Below are 24,449 nucleotides of genomic sequence, written 5' to 3' on the forward strand. Positions count from 1 at the left end.
TGACACACTCGGCTCTCCTGTATCTGACACACTCGGCTCTTCTGTATCTGACACACTTGGCTCTTCTGTATCTGACACACTCGGCTCTCCTGTACCTGACACACTCAGCTCTCCTGTATCTGACACAATCGGCTCTCCTGTATCTGACACACTCGGCTCTCCTGTATCTGACACACTCGGCTCGTCTGTATCTGACACACTCTACTCGTCTGAAACTAACACACTCGGCTCTCCTGTATCTGACAGACTCGGCTCCTCTGTATCTGACACACTTGGCTCTCCTGTATCTGACACATTCGGCTCGTCTGTATCTGACACATTCGGCTCGTCTGTATCTGACACACTCTACTCGTCTGTAACTAACACACTCGGCTCTCCTGTATGTGACACACTCGGCTCTCCTGTATCTGACACACTCGGCTCTCCTGTATCTGACACATTCGGCTCGTCCGTATCTGACACACTCGGCTCTCCTGTATCTGACACATTCGGCTCGTCTGCATCTGACACATTCGGCTCGTCGGTACCTGACACATTCGGCTCGTCTGTATCTGACACACTCGGCTCGTCTGTATCTGACACACTCGGCTCTCTGTTATGTGACACATTCGGCTCGTCTGTATCTGACACACTCGGCTCGTCTGTATCTGACACACTCGGCTCATCTGTATCTGACACACTCGGCTCTCCTGTATCTGACACACTCGGCTCTCCTGTATCTGACACACTCGGCTCTCCTTTGTCTGACACACTCGGCTCTCCTGTATCTGACACACTCGGCTCTCCTGTATCTGACACACTCGGCTCTCCTGTATCTGACACACTCGGCTCTCCTGTATCTGACACACTCGGCTCTCCTGTATCTGACACACTCGGCTCTCCTGTATCTGACACACTTGGCTCTTCTTCAGCTAATTATTATCTCAGTGATTAATTCTAATGTGTTATCAATCATATTCATTCACACATTGAAGAACAGGGAGTAGTCCTTGTTACCTTGTAGGTGCACCGCTTTTGGCAGCAGTAAAGGGTCCAGCGAATGAGGCTCCAGCTTTTCAGACTATTTTTCTGAGCCCAACCCTTTGCATATTTTCCATTTGAACAACACCCAAAGTTCCAATCAAAATTAATGTGTTGTGTTCCATTGTTCTTTTCTGAGATATTTGGGTAGCATCCAATATCATCTCACCAAAGACATGATCATCCAGCTGTCTTAGGCTATGTTCCCACAATAAGTTTTGGTCAGTTTTTCAAGCTGGATTTGAAATGGATTCAGAATAAACAGTGGATTCTGTGGTTTCCCATTCCAGTTCAGCCAGGGCTGATGCTGCTCAGCATCATCGTCAGTCCCCATGCCTAGCTGGTGCACGAGATGTACATGTTGTCTTTTGGGTTTTTGTTCCTAGCAACACGAAGGATAGGTTGCGGAGGGAGACAGAGCTGCTAAAGCCTAAGTCCAGGATTCTCTGTACTGAGCATGCCCGTGACATTGCGGACCGTGATTGGTGGTTTGGGAGTCAGCTGATCCGGTGACCTGGCACCGCTTGATTGGTCGCGGGTGACTTCACCAATAATGCAACGGTGGGCAGGGCTTAATATTTAAATAGCCCGTCCACAAACATGGCGGCGTGCTCTGATCATTGAGCAGTGATGGTGTTGTGTGGACGCTTGGTCGTTTGAGCTCCACATGTGCTTTAGCTTGATTCAGGCAGGTTTAGCGAGGGATAGGCAGCTTTAGATGGAGGGAGGCAGGTAGCTTCGTCTGACAGTCTGGCTCCGACAAAGGGGTCGCCTTACACCCCGAGCAGTCTGCAGATGTCGTATTCCCGGCACCGCCTGTAAGCCAAGTGGAGAGATACTTCTCAGTCCGGTAGCACGCCGGCTGGAAGCACGTATACGCCGGCGTGTATCACACACCCATCCCACTGTCTGCTGCGTAACCTCTGTGCAGTTAACAGGGCTACGGATACATTATTTATCGCACATCTCTCGTGCAGTTAATGGAGATAGTGCGAATCCCTTTTCCCGCTCCGGTGTGCTGTAACACGGAGGGGATTGTTATTTAAGCTGGTTGTTTTACCTTCTCACCCGGAAGGTGTTCGGCCGCAGTCCACCAGGCTGCATCGCGGACCCCGGGTTCGGTTGCTTTCCATTATTTAATGAAGTTGTTTGCAACCGTCCCCTTAACACCTACTTTGCTTAAAGAAGTTATCCAGTACTTTAGATTACCCCCCCAATGTATCCCCCCCGGCCCCTAAGACTTTTTGTAATTACCTTACGTTGCCGATAACGCCTGTGAGCGGCGCTATCGGTGGATCCGTGCTGACGTCTCGACAAGTGAGGCGTGACTCAGCGCCGGGGTCCCCTCGGTAGCTGCTGGGTTGTGGGCAGGAAAACCCCCTACGTCACACCGAGCATCCACCGCGCACTTTCCCAATGAATGGGGAGAGGCAGAACGCTCAGTGGATGCCGGGTGTGACGCAGGGGGTAACCCTGCCCACAGCCTGGCATCCACCTGAAACGCGGAAGACAAAGACCCCCGGCTGCTGCCAGCACTTGTCGTGACATCAGCGGATATCAGAGCCGGCTGCAGCCGGGGGTCACGTGATGCCTGTGAGTGGCCAGTGATCGCGCCGCTCACAGGCAGTATCTGCAACGGAAGGTATTTACAAAAAGTCTTAGGGGCCCAGGGGGATATATTGGGGGGGGGGGTAATCTAAAGTACTAGACAACCCCTTTAATGAGGGCAGAAATGAGGCAGAAAATCTGCAACATCAAAAACTCAACAAAAGCTCATCATGTGAACGTAGCCTTAGGGTCCTGAAGGGGAAATCTATCTCATCAGCCAGGTTAGCTATCTGCACACGTTGAGTATTTTCCACCAAAAATCTGATTTTTAGGCTATGTTTACACATGTTGGGTTTTTCAGCGTTTTTTGCTGCAGATTTTTATGCAAATTTTCAGCTGTGTCTTGCAGTACCAGCAAAGTCTATGAGAAACCAAAATTCTCTGTTCACACATCATGTTTTTTTTTTGTTGTTGCTTATTTTGTACATTGGTTGGGTTTTTGGAAATTAGAGCATGTCACTTCTTTGTGTGACGCAGCTGATTTCCTGACGGAGATTAGTTTTTGCTGCAGATTTGTGACTCTGAAAAACCCAATATGTGTGAACATAGTCTTAGAAGGAAAAACACTGTAAAATACGCACATTTTGGTCTCGTTTTTGCACAATCCATTTGAATGGGTAAAAAATGCTGCAAAAAACACAACCTGCAGATTTGGAAAAAAAACGGTTTGATGGTTGAAATCCGCAAAATAAAAAATGGGAATTTTTTTTTTTTTAAAAAATCTCATTTACTTTACTGTAAAATGCTGCATTTTTTTTGCCGCAGTAAATTACCTGCAAAAAAATTAAGCATATGAACAAGCTCTTACACTTCTGTGCTTTCAAATCAGTGTATGAGGGGAAAGACTCATCGCTCTGGAGAATTGGAAGATATCCAAAATTTCCTAATACATTTCTGCCATGTATTATTCAGGTTCTTCTGTGTCCTGAAAGGCAGTAATGCAGAACTTACATCGCTTACAATTGTATCTCCATATAAGTGGCCAGGCTTACAAATTAGCACACTAAGTAACAACCCCATGGGGAGCATTAATAGTCACTATATTGGTAGTCACCCAGCTTTCCCAGGAACAAAGAAATACAATTTTTAGGAACTTAAAGGGTTATTCACATTTTTAAAGATGGGTATTGTCGGATAGGGCTTGTAACACCCAGCACTTTTGCAATTTACTGCTTCTTAAAATTTTCAGCCGTTCTTGAGATACTAGCCCTTTTCTTTTCTTTACAGCCTATTGCCTGGGAGACTGACCACCGCTGCTGCTCAGTTTGCAATCACTGCGCTGCACCTGTTCAGGATTATACAGAAATGGCGCCTTCCAGCGATCCTGGCCAGCTTTAAAATACTGCTTGCAAGCTCAGATGAAAAAAAGTTTGTGAGCACTGCACATGTTCAGCTGCCTAGCAAAGTGGTCGGTCTCCAAGGCAACGGGCTGTAAACTAAATAAAAGTGTTAAAGGGAATCTGTCAGAAGGATTTTGCTGTTTAATCTGAAAGCAGCATCATGTAGGGACAGAGAGCCTGATTCCGGAGATGTGTCACTTGCTCAGCAGTTTGCTGTAGTTTCAATACAATCAGTGTTTTATCAACAGGAGATTATCACTGCCAGACTAGGTCTAATGTGCAGGCCAGTCCAGTTAACATGTGTAACCCTGCCCCCACCACTGATTGGCAGCTTGCTGACAATGTACACAGGAATCTGCCAATCAGTTGCGTGGGCGGGGTTATACACAGCTCAGCAGACATAGCACTGCTGCATCTGATTCTATCAAAACTGCACCAAGCAGCCCAGTAAATGACACAAAGCTGGAATCAGGGTCTCAGCCCCTACATCATGATGGCAAATTCCCTTTAATGTCTCAAGAGAGGCTGAAAATGTTAATAAGCTTTAAATGGCAAAACGTCTTGTGATTACGTGGGCTACTTATGAAGTTGAGAGTAATTTTTTAACAGAAGAAGACAACTCGAGATTTCAGGGAAAAAGCTTTTATATAGTGGCCTCCGGGATCAGTGCTCAGGAGCGGATGCAGGAATATCCTGTTTACATTAGGGGAAGACTGACGGTGCGGCCGTTACAGGAGAGAGCGCGGTGATGCAATGTGCTCATCTGTGTATCCTGAGCCCCAGGAATGGAAGAAGGATGGCAAAACCCAACGCACAAGAGAAGCTCGGCACCGACACATGCACATTACTGAAGCTGAAACGGGGCAGCTGCTTTACACAAATACTGGGAGAATAGTGACAGCTGCTCCATATTACCAGACACATTCTCACACAGACGAGGATTACAGGAGAATCAAGTGTACAAAAGTGATGAAAATAAAGACATTTCCCTTTCTGATCTGCAAATATTTACATTATTTCTTGTAAATTAGTTGTGATGGGGCCAAAGAGCGATCAGCGGATAATTTTTCTTTTTCCCCCTATGAGTGATTTAAAGTCCATTAGACTGATGTTAGGTTAAGTTCCCACAATCGGTGAATTTTTGACGCTTCGTATTTTTACTCTGCAAAGTGGATGAAATTTATATATTTGTTATGTCCACTTTGATTTTTTTACGCTGCATAAACTGTCCTCCATAGCGTCTTTGAAGTCCACAACGTGCCAATTTCTGTTACTGAAAATATGAGTTTTATTTGCTGATTTTTCCCATCGACTTGAATGAATTGTGAAAAATCTAAAACGCACCAAATACCCAACCGTGTGAACTGAGGGTTTGTTAACCTGTTGAACATTTGCAGATTTTTCTGCACCAAAAACCAGAGTGTTGGCAGGAAAATCCTGCGCACATTTTTGAGTCATTTTTGCATACGTTTTTGATAGATATTTACTTTAGTGTTTTTTTTTTTCTACCATTTCATTTGAATGGGTGAAAAATGCTGCAAGAATTGACATGCTGCGGATTTGAACAAAAAAAAAAAAAAAAAAAAAAAGGACGCTTTGATGGTAAGGGAAAAAAATGAAGTTTTCAGAAATCTCATTCACTTTGCTGGTAGCTGTAAAATGCTTTTTTACCATTGAAAAACGTAGTAAAAACGCAGCGTGTGAACAAGCCCTAATGGAGGTGTAGAATTTAACAAGTGTCGGCACTGTATAAACGGCGTGCTCCCCGACTGCATGGAATAATGGTAAGGGGGGGGGGGGGGGGTGAATAAGGGGTTAATGGTCAGAGATTTAGGCAACAAGATTAGAGGGATAGGTAGGGGTTAATAATGGGGAAGTGGGACATGACTGGCATTGATTGATAGAGGTCAGATGTCCTCCCTAATTGTTATTTATGGCCCCTCCTGGGATGGGTGGTCCCATTTCTTTCCAGGACTTGGTTGGAGATGTTAGTAGTGCTGCACCCACCTTCCTGCTCTTTACATGTTGTGTCCGCCTGTGATTTAGTTTTATATAAAAATAAAAGTCACAACATTTGGATCGTTTGTTTGGGGGTGACCATCGTTACTAGGTGGTGATGGATTTTTAGGAATCACAGGTTGCGCTGGTCATACGACCCCTCAAGGTCAAGGTTTTATATCTTATTTGTGAGGCTTACATTCTTTTTCATTTTTTCCTTCACTTCTTTTAAAATCCAGAACTTTTATATTTTTTTGTTTTTCCTCCACATAGCCCTATCAGGCTCATTTTTTTTTTTTTTATTTTGTTTATTTTTGTTTATATGAGACGAGCTGTAGATTTTGAATGGCGCCATTCACTTTACCAACGGAAAAATGGGGAAAAATTCCAACTTCGATAAAATGGAGAACAAAAAAAGAACACAAATCCACCATTATTTTTTAGGGTTTTATTTTTATTGCGTTCGTTTTTGCAGTAAAAAATGGCCTGGCAGCATGATTCCACGGGTCAATACGATTATGGCGATACCAAACATGTATTGTTTTATTTTTTGTAACTATTTTGGCAGATTAAAAAAATTCTGGAAAAAAAAGTGAAGGTGCGTGAGGGCTTCTTTTTTTCATGATGAGAAATAGTTTTTAACAATAACATTTTGAGGTGGGTCATACGTTTTAGTCACTTTTTGCTGCATCTCTTGTGGGACGAGCGGCTGCCATAAAAAAACAGAAATTTGGGAGTTTTGTTTCTTTCTTTACAACGTTGACCATACAGGCTATTTAACTTGGTATTTTCATAGATCGGACTTATATGGACTTCATGTAGTACCGAAAATGTTTATTACTTTTATTTTATTTTCTTAAGCTGTAGATAAGTGTGTGTAGGTGTAGGGAGGAATTTTAATTTTTTTTAATAGTTTTTAAATCTGTTTTAATTACTTGTTTCTAGTCCTCATAAGGGACTATGGCTGGGCATTGCATGAGTGCCAACATGGCAGCATACTGCGGAAAGCCCCCGCTGTATGGCAACCCATCGGCACCCTATGATCACATTGCAAAAGTAATGATGGGTGCTGGGCAGGATCACTTTGCATTTATAGGGTGAATATCTCCAATTTCTGCTAGCTACAATCGCGAGACATAAAGAACCAAAGTTCGGGTCCCCATTGACTTCTTTAGGGTTTGGGTAGAGTTGTGGGAACCAAACCGTTGAACCCAAATAGCCATGGGTCAGCTCATCCCTAATCTTGACCCGTTCCATGGCGATCATGTCCGTCATGGAGTGTGAAGGGGTTAAACATAGTACTCTTGTACATGTGCATTTCAGTGGCTGTATCCAGGGAGTGGGCAGCTGCCTAGGGGAGGCAAAAGTGCACAATTTATAGACTAAAAAACTATTAATAGAGGACTCAACTGTACAGACCTACATGGACCTTTCATGAGCCAAGCATGCATGTTTCTGGGTTCTTCAGGGATCGAAGCAGGGGTGGGGGGTATTCTGAAAATTCTGCGATGGCCACCGAGATAATTTGTCACATCCCTGTCCGCATTTCCGTAACTGAACTGGTTAATGCGTAAGGGTCTGTGGTATTTTTTTTGCATTACGGCTACTTTGTTGGGTCCCTGTAGCCGGCGACAAATGACTCAACCTTCTGAGTTGAGAATTTTTTGATTGTAAGGTTCATCACCCTGTTTTATCACATGCAGGCAATACACGTACAGTGAGAGGCATCTGCAACGGTGTCTCTGGCAGTGAAGAGGTTAACCCATGCATGTGAGGTCATGGAGGCAGCTCATACTCACAGCTTGGAGAAGTGATAGTCTCATCAGGTGTAGGCATGGTCACAGGTCCCTCCTAGACTTCTGCTAGTGATGGTGGCTTCAGCAAGGCTCCAGGCGCAGGACTCCTGTACAAGCAGTTTCCTGACCTCTGTAGAGAAATCCCTTGTGTCAGGGGGGCTGTGGATCATACAGGAGGGGAGGGGAGGGGCGCACAACTTTACAGATAACAGGAACTGGTTTTAGGCACAAGCTGCTGCTATCAGGGCTGCACTTCAGCAGAGTAGGATGCACAACAAACAAATGACTGCAGGAGGAATTCCCAGAGATTAGAAAAGCAAACAAACAAATGTAGAATAAGTAAAATACAAAAAAGATAATCAAAACACCAATAAATAAACTGGATTTAAAAACAAAACTATAGCAAAAAATATAATATAAAATACAAAATGCAAAAATATAACCAAAAGAGAAAATAAACTGGAATATATACAACAATATGACTAAAACAAAAATAACAAATAAAAGATAAACTACAAAAATATAATAAAGCTCAAATAAGCTGCTGGAATAAATGCAAAAATATGATGAAAAGACATGAGAGATAAATACAAAAATATAACCAACATAGAAATAAACTGAATAAATATAAAAAAAAAATAAGGATAACAAAAATAACAAAGCTAAAAGAAATAGAACACAAAATATAAGAAACAAAGAAAGATAACGGAGATGAAATACAAAAATATAACCAAAAATAAAAAAGTGGAAAAAATACAAAAATTTAACAAGAAAAAAAAAGAAATATATATATATATAGTATGTAATCTGGCATGCGACCGTCTCACTCCACTGAAACTGCCCTGATTAAAGTAACCAATGACCTACTAACCGCCAAATCCAAGTGACACTACTCTGACCTCCTTCTTTTGGACCTGTCATCTGCCTCTGACACAGTGGACCATTCCCTCTTACTACTGACTCTCTCTTCTCTCGGCATCACAGACTTGGCCCTATCTTGGATCTCCTCATACCTAACAGACAGGACATTCAGCGTCTCCCACTCACGCACCACCTCCTCATCTCACCCCCTATCTGTCTGTGTTCCCCAAAGTTCAGTTCTAGGACCCCTGCTCCTCTCCATCTACACCTGAGGCCTGGGACAGCTCATAGAGTCTCATGGCTTTCAGTATCACCTCTACGCCGATGTCACACAGATCTACCTCTCTGGACCTGATATCTCCTCCTTTCTAACCAAAATCCCACAATGTCTGTCCACTATTTCTAAAACTTAATATGGAAAAAACAGAATTCATCATCTTCCACCCATCTCACTCAGCACTCCCATCTGACCTATTCATCAAAGTTAATGACTGTTCACTCTCCCCAGTCCCACAAGCTCGCTGCCTCGGTGTAACCCTGGATTCTGATTTCTCCTTCAAACCTCATATCCAAGCTCTTTCCACTTCCTGCCAACTCCAACTCAAAAACATCTCCCGGATCCACACATTCCTCAGCCAAGAATCTGCAAAAACACTAGTGCATGCCATCACCATCTCCCACCTCTACTACTGCAACCTCCTGCTCTGTGGCCCCCCTCCAGTCTATCCTAAACTCTGCCTCCTGACTAATCCACCTGTCCCCCTGCTATTCCCCGACCTCTCCCCTCTGTCAATCCCTTCACTGGCTCCCCATTGCTCAGAGACCCAAGTTCAAGACCCTAACCATGGCATACAAATCCATCCACAACCTGTCTCCCTCATACATCTGTGACCCAGTCTCCCGGTACACACCTACACGCAACCCCATATCCTCGCAAGATCTCCTTCTCTACTCCCCTCTTATCTCCTTTTCCCACAATCGCATACAAGATTTCTCCCCTGCATCCCCCCTTCTATGGAACTCTCTATCCCAACATATCAGACTGTCGCCTACCATGGAAACCTTCAAAAGGAACCTGAAAACCCACCTCTTCCGACATGCGTACAACCTGCAGTAACCTTCGCTCCACCATGCAGCTGCACGATCAGCTCTACCCCCACCTACTGTATTCTCACCCATCCCTTGTAGACTGTGAACCCTCACGGGCAGGGTCCTCGCCTCTCCTTTCTTGTGCCAGTCGCTGACTCATTCTGTTAAGATTATTGTGTTTTGTTTGCTATGTATACTCCTTTTTCTCATGTAAAGCGCCATGAAATAAATGGCGCTATAATAATAATAATACATATATCCACAAAAATATAGCCGAACAGTAATGCAAAAATATAACCAAAAATTAAATGAAATAAAGTACAAAAATGTAATAAAAAAGGAAATTAATACACATATAATATTAAATGGAGTACAAAACTATCACCAAAGAAGAAATAATTGATAAATATAAAATAAGTAAAATACAAACATATAACCAAAAAGAAATTAAGTTAAATAAAATGCAAAAATATAACCAAAAAAAACAAAAAAAGAAAATAAATTGGAATGAAATACAAGTATATAGCAAGAAAAAAGCAACAGAAATAAAATAAATAATATAAAAAAACTTTATATATATATTATTAATTTACATTTTTTAATTAACAAATATTGGCAATTTGGGCTCATGGGTACGTTAACATTTTTTTGGTGCACCATGCACACTAGCAGATTGTTTGTTTATATTGACTCCATTGGCCAATCAATGTCCACAATGTCACATCTGAAGACTAATGGACCATTGTAGTCACTATAGAAGATATGTTAGGGACAGCACGAGCAGCATAAAGGACTGAGGTGGAATCTGTCAGGTAAGTTCTGTATTTTGCCAGTGTATTCTGCATTTTCCTAAATGACTGTACCAGTTATCCCGCACACACAGCTGAACAGCTGCCCCATTTATTGTCCAGGAACACTATGCAGGAAGGCTGCATACAGTCCTGTGGTGGAGTGGGGGTAGGGTGACTGCACACTTGCTGTGTAGTGGGCGAGTTCCACATTTTTTAAAGTCTCAGTCTGGTCACAGTTGGTCTTAAAATTTCTCAGCCCTCGCCCGATACTAATAATATTTCAGAGAGTCTTCCAACAGCTGCAGAGAGGAATAACCCCTTCACTGCTCAGGAGTTCCTCACCCAACATGACCTACATGTGACACAGTCATTGAGGCAAAGTGGCTGAGGGGGATCTACTAAGGGAATGTTCACACAGAGCTTTTTGGAGTCGTAAAAACCTGTTGGGTTTTTTGTTTGATTTTTCTTTTTTAAAGTTTTGGTTTCCATAGAGTGTTTGGCAGCAATTTGGAGCTAAAGTAAAAAGTGTAGTGATGAGCGAGCACTAAAATGCTCGGGTACTCGTTGCTCGGGTCGAGCAAATTGGAATACTCGGGTGCTCGCCCCCTGCAACGAGCCCAATGTAAGTCTATGGGAAACTCGAGCATTTTTCAGGCGGCTCCACCCGGCGGTCTGCAGAGGGCCTAAAAATTGCCCAAATCGACGGGAACAGTACTCAAATTACATGGGAATACCATGGGGAAGACCCCTGGAAGCATTTCTGACTCCCAGGTCACTGCTGTCGGCAATGTGGTCAGAGTATTACACCACTTTTACGGACTCACATAAAACATACAAAAACGAAACCAAAATGGATTTTCCTTGGAAATATGTTAAGGAACATCCTTTCCAGGGCAATGACTTGTATTTAAGGCAAAATAAATAACCAAAAACAAAAATACTCCTCCACACCTTGGGCTATGCTCACAAGTAGCGTTTTTGATGCCTTTTTGCACTTTTGCATTGCTTTAAACCAAGACAAATGCATTCACCAGGAAATGTAATTTTAACATTTTACAACCTTATCTGGCCATGTGGTGTGTGACACATCCTCAGACACATTCATACAGTGCTGAAAAGTCATGGGAACAGCATGGGGAAGACCTCTGGAAGCATCTCTGACTCCCAGGTCACTGCCTAAAAGTGTGCCCATCATAAGTGATCCTTGGTGCATGCGAAGATGCCTCCCGCCATGCACCTGTTGTTGCAGACTTGCAACAATCACTGTCCATGTCCTTGTCCCACTGCAGCGTTCAGTTGTCCCTACCCCATTCCTTGGAATGCAAGCGCAAGTATGCAGGCAGCCACTCACCCACCCACAGACTGCAATACTATACTGCCAAATTTTTGACAGCTGCTTGCACTTGAAATGTGGCCTTTTAGGCTCGTGGAGGCGGAAGCTTTTCATAACCTCATGCCGGCGGTGGCTGGGTGTCCATACTCGGTCCCCAGCTGCCACTATATTTCCCCGTATCGCCTCCGCCTTCCACAAGCTCGGGTCCCACAACATTATCCGTGCCCTCCCCAGTGCACTTTCTGGGAAGTACCGCCTAACCACAAACACGTGGACAGGTGAATGTGGCCAGGGACGGTACGGAGCCAGTCCACAACTTTTTTTGCTGAGAGTTGTAGTTAGCTCGTTGAAAGGACTGGCATAGAGGGAAACCGTATCTACCCTGCGTACCATTTCTCCCAGGAAGTCCTGTAATTGAGCTTGTTGCATAAGGAATGGCAGCCCATCCAACATCAACTTGCACTTGTCGGTGGTGCTTTGACACACACACACATCTTTCTTTGCGCATTTAATTTCTTGAATACAGAGTTGGACAATGGCCTGATCTGTAATGCGTTTTGAGAAATAACATGCATAAGCATGGCTGATCCACATTAAAAAAGCAGCCATAGAGTGTCCGGGAACCTTACCCACACTTTTCGCAGCCAGGGCTGCTTTTCGGCAGGGTTGGACGGGTCCACAGAGAACCGGAGACGCCTCCGACTGGTCCTGGCTTTCTCCTTCAGGAGAGTTCATAGTGCCGAGGTGAGGCCATCTGCTTAATTTTCTATTACTTAGAATGCAACTGCTAGTATGCAGCCAGCCACCCACCCGCCCACCCACAGGCCGCAACACTAAACTGCCAGATTTCTGGGCAGCTCTTTGCACTTGAAATATGGCCTTTTAAGCTCTTGGAGGCGGAAACTTTTCACAACCTCATGCCGGTGGCGGCCAGGTGTCCATACTCGCTCCTCAAACGCGACTGTTTCTCCCGGTGTCGCCTCTGCCTTCCACAAGCACGGGTACCACAACATTACCCGTGCCCTCGCAAGTGCACTTACTGGGAAGGACCGCCTAATCACAAACACGTGGACAGGTGAATGTGGCCTGGGACGGTACGGAGCCAGTCCACAACTTATTTTGCTGAGAGTTGTAGTTAGCTCGGTGAAAGGAGCGGCATAGAGGGAAACCGTATCTACCCTGTGTGTAATTTCTCCCAGGTAGTCCTCGAAAGCTGCTTGCACTTGAAATGTGGCCTGAACATTACTGCTGGTACTATTCTGTGGGAATTTGCTTGCCTCCTACCAGCCTGGAATATTTCCAGCAAACTATGGTACGACGCCATGGTATTAGCACTGCCCCCAGTATCAGTAGCGAAGCCATCCCCAATTTCCTTCTCATGAACTTTATTTGGTAAACTGAGTGGCTGCCCAAATACATTTTCTCACAAAGGAGCTGAAGAAAGAGTGGCAGTAGGTGTAAGTTTCTCCAGCCTGTTAGATATTAGATGGTGAACGGCAGCACATTAGATCAGTGGTTAGCACTGAAACCTTGCAGCGCTGGGATCCTATGTTCAAATCCCAGCAAGGACAACATCTGCAAGGACTTTGCATGTTCTCCCCGTGTTTGTGTATGTTTCCTCCTCAGTAAAAGTAGAGTGACCGGGAACCTTCCCACACATTTTTCTTAGCAAGGACTGTGACTAGCCCAGGGGGATGGGGACGACTCGGTACCCGGGCCTTTGCCTGGCCTTGGGGGTGTCGCGGTGGTCGGCTCCCGGGCCCGTACCCTGGGGTCAGCTTTTAAAAGGGGATTGTTTGTTAAGTTTATGAAAGTTCGTGACGCCACCTGTGGTTTCTGGTGAGAATCACCAGCGCTGCGGCAGTCCACTGAGGCCGGTGATAAGGCAGCTCGATGGTATAGCTCCCCACAGGTGGAGCTAGGCCTCAGGGCAGCGTGCGGAGAGGGGGATGCAGGACAAGCTAGACCCAGCCGGGTCAGAGCAAGAACAGGGACAGACACGGTGGTCACTTCAGTACCTTTTACTGATTGAAATTCAGGCAAGTCCCGGAGCACTGTAGGGTGAAGGGTGCATATCAGGATCCTCCCCAATGAGCGGGTGTAGGGCCTCCTGTTTCTTGCCTCTGCGTAGTAAGTTTCTGACCTGCCTGAAGCTAGGCCTAACTTTATCTCTGTCCTGCACCGGCTTACATTGTGGTAGGGCCTTCTCTTGGAGTGCACGCTCCCAGCTTACGGGGCCTATGTGTCTCCTGGCTCTGTTACGTATCAGGTCTCTGGTGAACCTGGGACCTGTAGTTCTCCAGGGATTCCGGTTATACCTTACTGGGTTGTAAAGATCCCGGTAAGCTCGGACCCGGTGTCCGGTATATGTTTCGGGGTGAGCTGGGTAAGCTCCTCTACCCTCACTGCTACTCACTTTCCACTCGCCTTCGGCCACACTCGGGCTCTCACTAGGCTACTCACACTAACGGCAGCTTGCTGCACTTCACCGATCTTATGGATGTCGGCACACCTAAAGCCCACTATTCTGAGCTACAACTGAGTCTTAATTATGCTCCAATGCAGGAACTCTCTCAACAGACTTGACTAGACTGAGCTTGACTCTGTATTCAGGTCTGTACTTGCTGAACTCTCCAGAGGAACTGAACTGCCTAGCTCCACCTTCCCTATTTATATCCCTAAGGGGCTCCCTCTGCTGGTCTGAGGTGGAAGGTGGAGATGTGTGAATGTTTATGGGGGCCTCTTGTGGAGGAATCCATCAATGAACTCCTTTAGGATCTGTGATACCAAGCGCAGCTGGGCGTCACATTTTCCCCTAGCAAAGCTCAGCACTCCCGGGCTGAAGTACATTTTAAAACAACAACAATGGGAAACATGAACAATCTTCCCTTTATGGGAGGCACCAAGCTTAAACGTTGCATAAAAATATAAACAAATACAAAGTGTCCTCAGAGTTCAAGTCTCTTATGGTGAGGTTCCCAGACAGGATGTCCATCTCACAGGGCAGAGTACTTGGTGTTTTTGAGGGACCTGTCCCAAACCCTCAACGTAGGCCCTGGGGTGGCTGCAGGGCATGAAGATCCTGAGTTGGACCTCCCGTAGAGCCACTCCAGACAGGTTTTTCTTCTGAGGTCACCTAAAGGGGGCACTCCAGGGAGCGCAATTATATACAAAAAGCAGTTTTTGGGCTGCACATAGTCCTCAGCCACGAAGTTCTTAGATAAACAATAAATGAAGTGTCCGCATCATTTAAACTGTTCATCAATAAGGCAAAGCACAAAGTAAGATACATATGCACGAAAATACACAATAATACAGTACAATAATACACAATACCCCAGGGGTAACTATCTACACTTGTCAGAAGTTTAACTATTTTACTCAGTGTATCTGACAGGGGGACGACCTCTCGTTGTACGTGTAGATCTGCGTAGTGTGGTGGTTTGTGTGGTAAAAGAGTCTGTATTGTCAGTTACCCTACCAGTTATACGTGTGACTAAGTTGTAAAACTGCCTTAACCTCTCTCTGGGACTGGCAAGTTCACCATTGGCTGGGCCCTCTTGCTCTGCTCCTACCGGGGATCCTTCATCCGGGGATACTTCTTGAGCTGGTTCTTCTGCACCACTCACAGGTTCAACTTGCTGTGGAGAGCATTCTGGCTGTTCAAAGAATTGGAGTGTTGGAATGATTACTGCACCTCCTATTTGAGGCCAATCTGCCAGGAAGTCTCCCAAATCAGTATATATTACTGGTTCTTCAGGTTCCTCCTGTACAGTGAGAGGCACTCCTTCTTGGGGTTTTAGTAGGTCTGGACACAACTTTAGGTGGTCCCTGGACACTGTTGCAGACGTTCTTCCTCCATCTCTACTAATTATGCAGGTCTTCTTATTATCAAATCTTGACTGTAACACAGTGTAGGGTTCTCTCTCCCACTGGTCATCAAGTTTGTAGTTTCGTCTTTTCCTTGTCAATACTACTTCACCAGGTGTGAAGGGTTCTGCGGGCGCGTTTTTGTTGTATTGCGCCTCCTGCTTTTCTCTCACCCGAGTGAGACTGTCCTCGACACAGGCTTGTACCCTCCTGTACTGTTCTTGTCTGGTCGTGTCCCAGTCCTCAGTGGTCATATCAGCTTCAGGCTCAACCACACCAAGCTCCAGGTCCATGGGCAGCTTTCTTGGCCTTGCCCACATGAGATATGCCAGAGTGTAGTTGGTGGAACTTACTGGTATGTGATTATACAGATCTACTAGGTCAGGTAGTAGGTCTGGCCACTGATTTCTCTCCTCAAGTGGTATGGTCTTTAGAAGGTCGATGATGATGTTATTCATTTTCTCACAGAGACCATTAGTTTGTGGGTGGTACGGAGTAGTTCTTATCTTTTTACACCCGTATAGATGGCAGAACTCCTTGAACAACTCAGCCTCAAAGGCCGGGCCTTGGTCCGTCAGCACCTGCTCAGGATAACCATGGGGTCTACGGAAATACTCTTGGAACGTTTTTGCTGCTGTCTCTGCCGTCAGGTCTTTGACGGGGGCGACCACCAGGAAACATGAGTAGTGATCCACCATGGTCAGAGCATAAGAATATCCTGACCTGCTGGGGGACAGCTTGACATGTTCCAGGGCCACGATCTCCAGTGTTCGAGTCGTCTTGATGGGTTGCAGGGGTGCCTTCTGGCTGCTGTAGTCTTTTCTTCTAAGGCCACAGGGTCCACAGTCCCGGCACCACCGCTCCATGGAGCTGCGCATTCCTACCCAGTAGAATCGACACTTCAGCAGGGTCTCTAGCTTTTTCCAGCCTAAGTGCCCCGCCTGACCGTGGTAGGCCTCCAACACCATTTGGATGTCTGTCTTGGAGACCACTATCTGCCATACCATATCTTGGGTTTTTGGATTGACGTACCTCCGGCACAGCTTCTCACGGTAGATAAACAGCCGGCTTCTCTCGTTCCACAGCTGCTTTGTTTGCGGAGACGCTTCTTTTTCCAGGGAGGAACCTTTTTGGGTTATCAGCTCCTTGATTCGGCTGACAACCGGGTCACTGTCCTAGGTCTCTTTCCAGCTGTGGTGAGGTAGGGGGTTTAACGTCTTTCCACACTGCCTCCTGGAGGCTCGTTGCTCGTGGATCATCCCATTCTGGTGAAAGGCAGGTAGCTCAATCTCTTCCAGGTCATCCACTTCTTCTTCTGTGTCTGACTAGTGAGGCATCCTGGACAGGGCATTGGCGTTGGCGTTCTTGCGGCCCGCCCGGTATTTAATTGTAAATTGATAATTCGACAGCCGAGCCATCCATCGTTGTTCCAGTGCTCCTAGCTTAGCTGTTTCGAGATGGGTCAAGGGGTTGTTATCTGTGAAGGCAGTGAATTTACTGGAGGTTAAGTAGTGCTTGAACCTTTCAGTGATGGCCCAGACCATAGCCAGGAACTCCAACTTAAAGCTGCTATAGTTCTCTGGGTTCCTCTCGGTCGGGTGTAGCTTCCTGCTTGCATATGCGATCACTTTCTCTTGGCCATTCTGCTTCTGACTTAGGACAGCTCCCAGTCCTTCGTTGCTGGCATCAGTATACAGCAGGAACTGTTGGCTGTAGTCAGGGTAGGCTAGGATCTCATCGCCTGTCAGGATCTCCTTCATCTCCTGAAACGACTCGGCTTGCTCCTTACCCCAGTGGAATGGGGGATTTCTGCCTTTGGGGGACTGCCTTACCAGGAGGTCTTGCAGAGGAGCTGCTTCCTTGGTGTAGTCTTTTACAAACCTCCGGTAGTATCCTACTAGTCCCAAGAACTGACCCACCTCTTTGAGGTTCTTCGGCTCCGGCCACTTCTGGATGGCAGTGACCTTCTCCGGGTCTGGTGCTACCCCTTCCGGACTGACAATGTGCCCCAGGTATTGTACCTTTCTCTTGAGCAGGTGGCACATTGAGGGCTTCAGTTTCATCCCGTACCGGGACAGTGACTCAAATACCTCCGCCAAGTGCTTCAAGTGGTCCTCGTACTTTTTGGAATACACTATCATGTCGTCCAGGTAAAGTAACACAGTCTCGAAGTTGCGGTGTCCCAGGCAGCAGTCCATCAATCTCTGGAACATTCCAGGGGCATTGCAGAGTCCAAACGGCATACTGTTTAACTCGCAGAGTCCCATCGGGGTAGTGAAGGCCGTCTTCTCCCGATCCTCCTCAGCCAGAGCTACTTGCCAGTACCCACTAGTGAGGTCAAGGGTGGAAAAGTAATTTGCAGACTTTAAGGCAGCTAGGGACTCCTCTATGCATGGTAAAGGGTATGCATCTTTATGTCTAATGCGATTTACTTGTCGGTAATCTACACACATTCATATGCTCCCGTCCTTTTTCCTAACTAGCACTAGGGGAGCTGCCCAGGGACTACAACTATCCCTTATTACCCCCGCCTTTCTCATGTCGTGCAACATTTCCTTAGCCTTCTTGTAGTGTGCTAGTGGTATAGGCCTGTAACGTTCTTTGATGGGTGGATGGTCAACTGTGGGGATATGATGTTGAACCCCCTTAATCCTCCCAAAGTCAAGTGGATGTTTACTGAACACCTGCACGTATTCTTGAACCATCCGGTTTACACCCTGTTTCTGATAGGCAGGAGTGGTGTCTGTCCCAACAAGGAGCTGTTGACACCAATCCTCCACCTGGGTTGCAGGGTCATTATCCTCCACTTTGTCTGGTGAAGTTAAGGACTCCGCCTTGTGAATGCAGTTGTTATTTACAGCATGTAATTTGGCAACAGTGGCATAACGTGGCAATCTGACCTCATCATCCCCACAGTTGAGAAGATGGACGGGCACCCTCCCATTGCGTACATCTACCACTCCTCTGGCGGTTAAGAGCGTGGGTCTGTGCTCGGAGCAAAGGGGTTCTACTACCGCCTGGTAGCTCTGTCCTCTAAGACCTATAGCAGCTCTACACCAGATATGCATTTCACTTATTGGGGGGATTACAATGGGTATGAGGTCCGTCACCTGCAGGGACCTATGCACCCTTCTGCACAGTTTTGAAATGGCGACGAAGTTGTTTAGTGCTGACTATGCCATTATCAGCATGACTATTCCGGTGATTTACATGCTGGAGCACATGTTAAACAGAATTCGGAGTCAGGTGGTGCGACAAGAGGAGGTGGAAAAAGTAGAGGAGGAGTAGTTGTATGCGGAAGGGCTAACATCTGCAAGGTCCAGACGGTCGGCAGCACCAAGGCGCAGGCATGTGAGGGTGGGGGAGATGGATTTACCAGGGCGCATGGTAGCAGCCAAACTAGTGAGGAATGTGCAGGAGCCCAGGAAGAAGTGGAGGACGAACTGATGGAAGACTCATCAGATGAAGGAGACCTTGATCAGATTTCTGTTGTGCGAGGTTGGGGGGAGTGGACAGAGGAAGGAAGCATGATTGTTACCTCGCCACCAACACAACAGGGACTTGGTGCTCCTGGATGCGCAAGACACATGAGTGCCTTCTTGCTGCACTACCTGCAACATGACCCTCGAATTGTCAGAATTAGAAATAATCCTGACTACTGGGTTGCCACACTCTTAGATCCCCGGTACAAAAGTAAATATGCCGAAATAATTCCTGCCATAGAAACGGATTCACGCATGCAGGAGTATCAGCAGAGACTGTTGCAGAATCTTACATGTGCTTTTCCACAAAACACCAGTGGTGCATGTAGTGATTCTCACAGTTCTAACTTGCCAACCGTGGGACAGTCGAGTGTTCAGCACTCAAAACGTAACAGAAGCACAGTATCTGCTGGTAACAGCAATTTTGCGGAATAATTTCAAAGCTTTTTTAGCCCATCCTTTGCAAGGCCACAGAAGACAAGAAGTCTGACACATAGTCAACGCCTAGAGACGATGGTACAGGAGTATCTCCAAGTAAACGTCGAAGCAATGACTGTGTCACTGGACCCTTGCTCTTTTTGGGCTTCCAATCTGGATAAATAGCCGGAGCTCGCCACTTATGCCTTGGAGATCTTGTCATTCCCCGCAGCCAGCGTTCTCTCTGAACGTGTGTTCAGCGCTGCTGGTGGTGTGCTGACAGATAAGCGCACGCGGCTGTCCACTGAGAATGTAGACAGACTCACGTTCATAAAGATGAACAAATTATGGATCCGTAAGGACTTTTCTACCCCTGTGTCATCCTGGGGAGAGTAAAAGATTGAGGATTTCGTAAAATCACCTCACCAACCGTTTTAAGCTTTCATATTAGTAATAATTTTTAGCTGCATCTTGTCTGGAAAATAATTTTGGGCATGTAGCAGTGTGCGGTACTCATTCTATTATGCCATCTACACTAAGCTCCACCAGCTTGCAAATTACTAATAATTTTTAGCTGCATCTTGTCTGGAAAATAATTTTCGGCCTGTAGCAGTGTGCGGTACTCATTCTATTATGCCATCTATACTAAGCTCCACCAGCTTGCAAATTACTAATAATTTTTAGCTGCATCTTGTCTGGAAAATAATTTTGGGCATAGTAGCAGTGTGTGGTAGTCATTCTAACCAACCGTTTTAAGCAACTCTGGGGCAATTGATGCCACTTAAGTGGTGTCTGTGCCACAAATTTTTGCTTTGTTTTACGTGACATTGCGATCGTCAATTAGATGTGGGTTGGGTCTCCCCCCCCCCCCTTTTAACCGTAAGAAAATACATACACTATGGCTTGGGGTAACACAGATGGTTGAGTCTGAAGAGCTGTTTACTCAGAGGTCTGCTCCAAAGCTTCAGTGTCTGCTGGTCAGCATAGCAACCCAGCTGTGAAGCAAGCTGCACCGCCTGTGTATCTAATAATGATTTTTAAATGCATCTAGCCTAGGCAGACTGTGGGGACCCCTAACCAAACCCAGACGCTCAGCCCCCTAACGCCCCCTTTCATTGACAATACAATCATGTAACTCTTACAACTGGATAGGTGAGGATCGGTCACAGCTTTATTAACTGTTTATACTCATTCCATTAGAAATGCATTTTATTTCTAAAATAATTCAGCTTGTTGCAGCATGCCCTGTGTCTCCAGTCTCCACAACGGCAAGTTGGCCAACAAGTGTAACTCTCCAACATGTCCTTTCTATTTCCAGGCCACGGAGGATCCTGCTTACTCGTATGCAGGACTCCGACCCCCATCCATCACTCTTAACGCTTGTCCCACTCCGTCCTGGAGTCCTGACAGGAATATGTCCAGTCCAATATCCATTAAGTGAACACCGTCGGGCCGTATGAGGCCTGCTTTATCTCCTTCCAGTTGTCTGTGTCGTATCACTACACAGCCTCTGTCTCTTATAAATTTTGCCATCCGAATATTTATTACCCGCCTTGTCCGTTCGATGGCCGTGATGTCTCACGCACCTTGCCATACCGTTCTCGGCACAATCTCTGACCATAGTATGGTTAGTTTTGTGAAAAATTCTCTGAAGCGCTCAGTGTCTAGTTTCATTGTTGCCATTAGTTATGCGCTCTTTTGATAACCTAGGTCGTTTCCCCCGGCCTATATAACTAAGATGACCGGACCTCTTGCTTCTCTCCCTACATTGATTACCTCCATTAGTACCTGTGGCCATTGCAGGCCTCTAATACCTCTCCAGTTCAAATATGTGTTCTGAAACTCCAATTTCCTCCCGCCTGGGCGGACTTTCACCCTTCTTTCTGCACAATATATATACGAGTTCTTAATCATTGCATAGCAAAAAAACAGCAAGGAAGTGGTATTTATATTTCATGTCCTGCTATGCACCTGTTCAAGGCTGAGTTAATCAGAAATTTAAACACACATACCATGTTAAAATCGTATAGCATAGAAACAATGCATATAAATGTAAATAATCAAAAAGAAAAAGAAAAGAAGAAAAAAGGAACATATATAATAATAATCTAGAAATGATCACTCATAATGATACATCAAATCACATCTGATGTTTAAACCCGCTGGTACACGTGTATTTAAAGTATAAATCCACCAACTTTCTCTATTAAGGAGCTTTCTCCTATAATCATCCACCAAATCTCCACCAATCGCGACAGCCCACGGTGGGGCCACCAAAGTCAGTGAATCCTTCCTTATTTAGTATAGAGTCTACCAAAACTTTGGGCGTACTAGCCCAGCTGCGAAGAAAGCTGCACCGCCTGTGTATCTAATGAGAATTTTTAACTGCATCTAGCCTAGGCAGACTGTGGGGACCCCCAACCAAACCCAGACGCTCTGCATCTAACCCAGCCAATCATTTGATAGTATTGCTAGTAGCAGAGTCGCATGGGCTCTAAACCTTGCATAGCTTGTGCATTTTTTCAGATCGCTAAGGATGACCCAACTCGTGTTATCTGTAACATTTGTCACCAAAAGCTAAGTAGAGGCCAAAAAATCCATAGTTTCAGCACTTCATGCATGAACCGTCACATGGATATGAAGCATAAGTTGCAGTGCGAAGGTCACTGTGCTACAATGCGGCCTAGCGGGCCGGGACAACCACCATCTGCCCCACCTGTGTCATCCTGGGGAGACTAAAAGCTACTGCGTAGTCTTTTCCAAAAATTTGAGGGAATTAGCACGGGAATGGTTTTGGAAGAGGTATAAGAGTTTAGGTAGGACGTTCATTTTTAGTATACTTATTCTGCCGAACCAGGAAAAATCCTTCACCGTCCAAGAAGTAAGATCTTTATGGAGTTGTTCAATAAAGGGCCCAAAATTAAGATAAAATAGATGGGAGAGGTCTCTATGAATACAAATTCCTAAGTATTTGATACCCTGTGAGGGTCAGGCAAAGGGAAAGTTGGACTGGATGGAATCCTGTATGGATTTGGGGAGGGAGACATCGAGGGCCTCAGACTTCGCTGCATTGATTTTAAAATTTGACCATGTAACAAAGTGATCTATTTCAGACATAACAGCAGGGATGGATATATGTGATTGAGTGATATATACTAGGACATCATCAGCAAATGCAGAGCACTTGTACTCGGTGCCTCCCACCTCAATCCTCCTAATATTGGGGTTATCGCGAATTGATGAGAGCAGGTGCTCCATCACTAGGATGTATAAGAGAGGGGACAGAGGACATCCCTGCCTTGTCCCATTGGTGATTATGAAAGGTGATGAAAATGTTCCATTTATCTTCAGCCTAGCTAACGGATTGCGATACAGGGCCAATGGTTTTGGCTATAAAAGGGTCCCCTAGACCTCTACCCCAAGCTTTTTAAGAGAATAATATATGGCCGTGCCAGGAGACCCTATGGAATGCTTTCTCACCATCCAATGAGAGTATCTAATTACAAATTTTTAATTGCATCTAGCCCAGGCAATACTTTGGGCATAGTAGCAGTGTCTGCTAGTCAGCGGAGTAGCCACCGCCTGTAGATCTAATTACAAAATTTTAACTGCATCTAGCCCAGGAAATACTTTGGACCTACTGTAGTAGCAGTGTCTGCTAGTCAGCGAATTATCCCACCTGTTAAGCAAGCTACACCACCTGTAGTTTGGACACTTAATTTTTTCAAAGGAAATGCTTCGGGCCCCCGGGACATTCAGTGAAGAGCTTTGGGGAGGCACCCCAAGGCACAGGGGCTGGGACTGGTGGTAGGACGCCTTGCGGTGGACCGCCAAGCTCGATCCTTCTAGAAGCTTTTCAACAGCAGCAGCTTTAGTGGACGCTACTGGAGCTGGAATTCCCGCGGCTGCTGGCATCAGACTTGCCCTCCAATAGATCCTTGTAAAAGGATTTAAAGTGTACTCATTCAAATTACAGAGACAATTTAAATTAAAAAGCTTAGACCTGCCTCCACAGCAGGGGGGCTCCCTCGACCCACCAGCGGACAGGCACCAGTATTGGGAGAGGGGGGCTGGCCGTCAGGGTCCACCGCAGCTCTGGCACAAACCCAGCGACACGGAGATCGCCCGTGCAGGAACGGCCTGGCCATGTCGGCTTCGCACTCCAGCGTAGTCCCTCTGCCCTCTCGCGGCCGTAACTTCAAAGGGATGCGCAAGCTGCTTTTCTTCCCAGGGCTGTTCCCCGCCCAGCAGGAACGTGGGGAGCTCAGGTCGGCCTTCCACCATGGAGGTCGCACGGGCAGGAACGGACTGGCCGTGTCAGCTTTGCACTTTTTTGGTTTTAGAAGGGCATGACATGCCTATATCTGTGTCTCCCCCTCCTTTTACTCCTCCACCTCTTTTCTTTTCGCATGACTATATGTACTTGTCACTTTTCCATGTGTTAGTTGTATCTTCTGAGCAGTTTGTCAGCTTTGGGACACCTTTGAAGGTGTTTTCTATGTGTTTCTATGTGTTTTTGTTTGCCTGCCATTGGTTTTAACGGTGTTCGACGAACAGTTTGACGACCATACGGGTGTTCGACGAACCGAACCGAACTCGAACATTACGGGGGTGGCTCAACTCTAGTGGTGTTGTCCTCCTCCTCCTTCGCATCCAGGGGACATCCTCAGGGCTATCAGCTAACAGGATTTTCCCTCCTTCCTCGGGCTCTGTCCTCAGCTGCAGAGCACTCAGCAGAGTGGTCAGGGTTTTGCTCAACTGGTGCACTTCAGAGCGCAGACTGTCCAGCTCTCTAGGGGACATTGCTGGAACCTTGGCTTCAGCAGCCACTCGAGAAAAGGTGG

The 24,449-nt window shown here is 46.0% G+C and overlaps 1 protein-coding gene across 1 annotated transcript in view; it reads right to left on the reverse strand.

Moving 5' to 3' along the window:
- LOC141152928 (glycophorin-C-like) overlaps nt 1-7,953 on the reverse strand; it is a 42,952-nt gene extending 34,999 nt beyond the window's left edge. The window contains exon 1 of the mRNA XM_073637569.1: nt 7,766-7,953. Coding sequence (XP_073493670.1) covers nt 7,766-7,802 — 37 coding nt within the window. The 5' untranslated portion in view covers nt 7,803-7,953. The remainder of the gene's footprint in view (nt 1-7,765) is intronic.
- Between the last annotated feature and the right edge of the window lie 16,496 nt (nt 7,954-24,449).

The sequence above is a fragment of the Phyllobates terribilis genome, unplaced genomic scaffold, assembly GCF_046119375.1.
Source record: "Phyllobates terribilis strain yellow unplaced genomic scaffold, ASM4611937v1 Scaffold_7__3_contigs__length_470593459, whole genome shotgun sequence".
NCBI lineage: Eukaryota > Metazoa > Chordata > Amphibia > Anura > Dendrobatidae > Phyllobates > Phyllobates terribilis.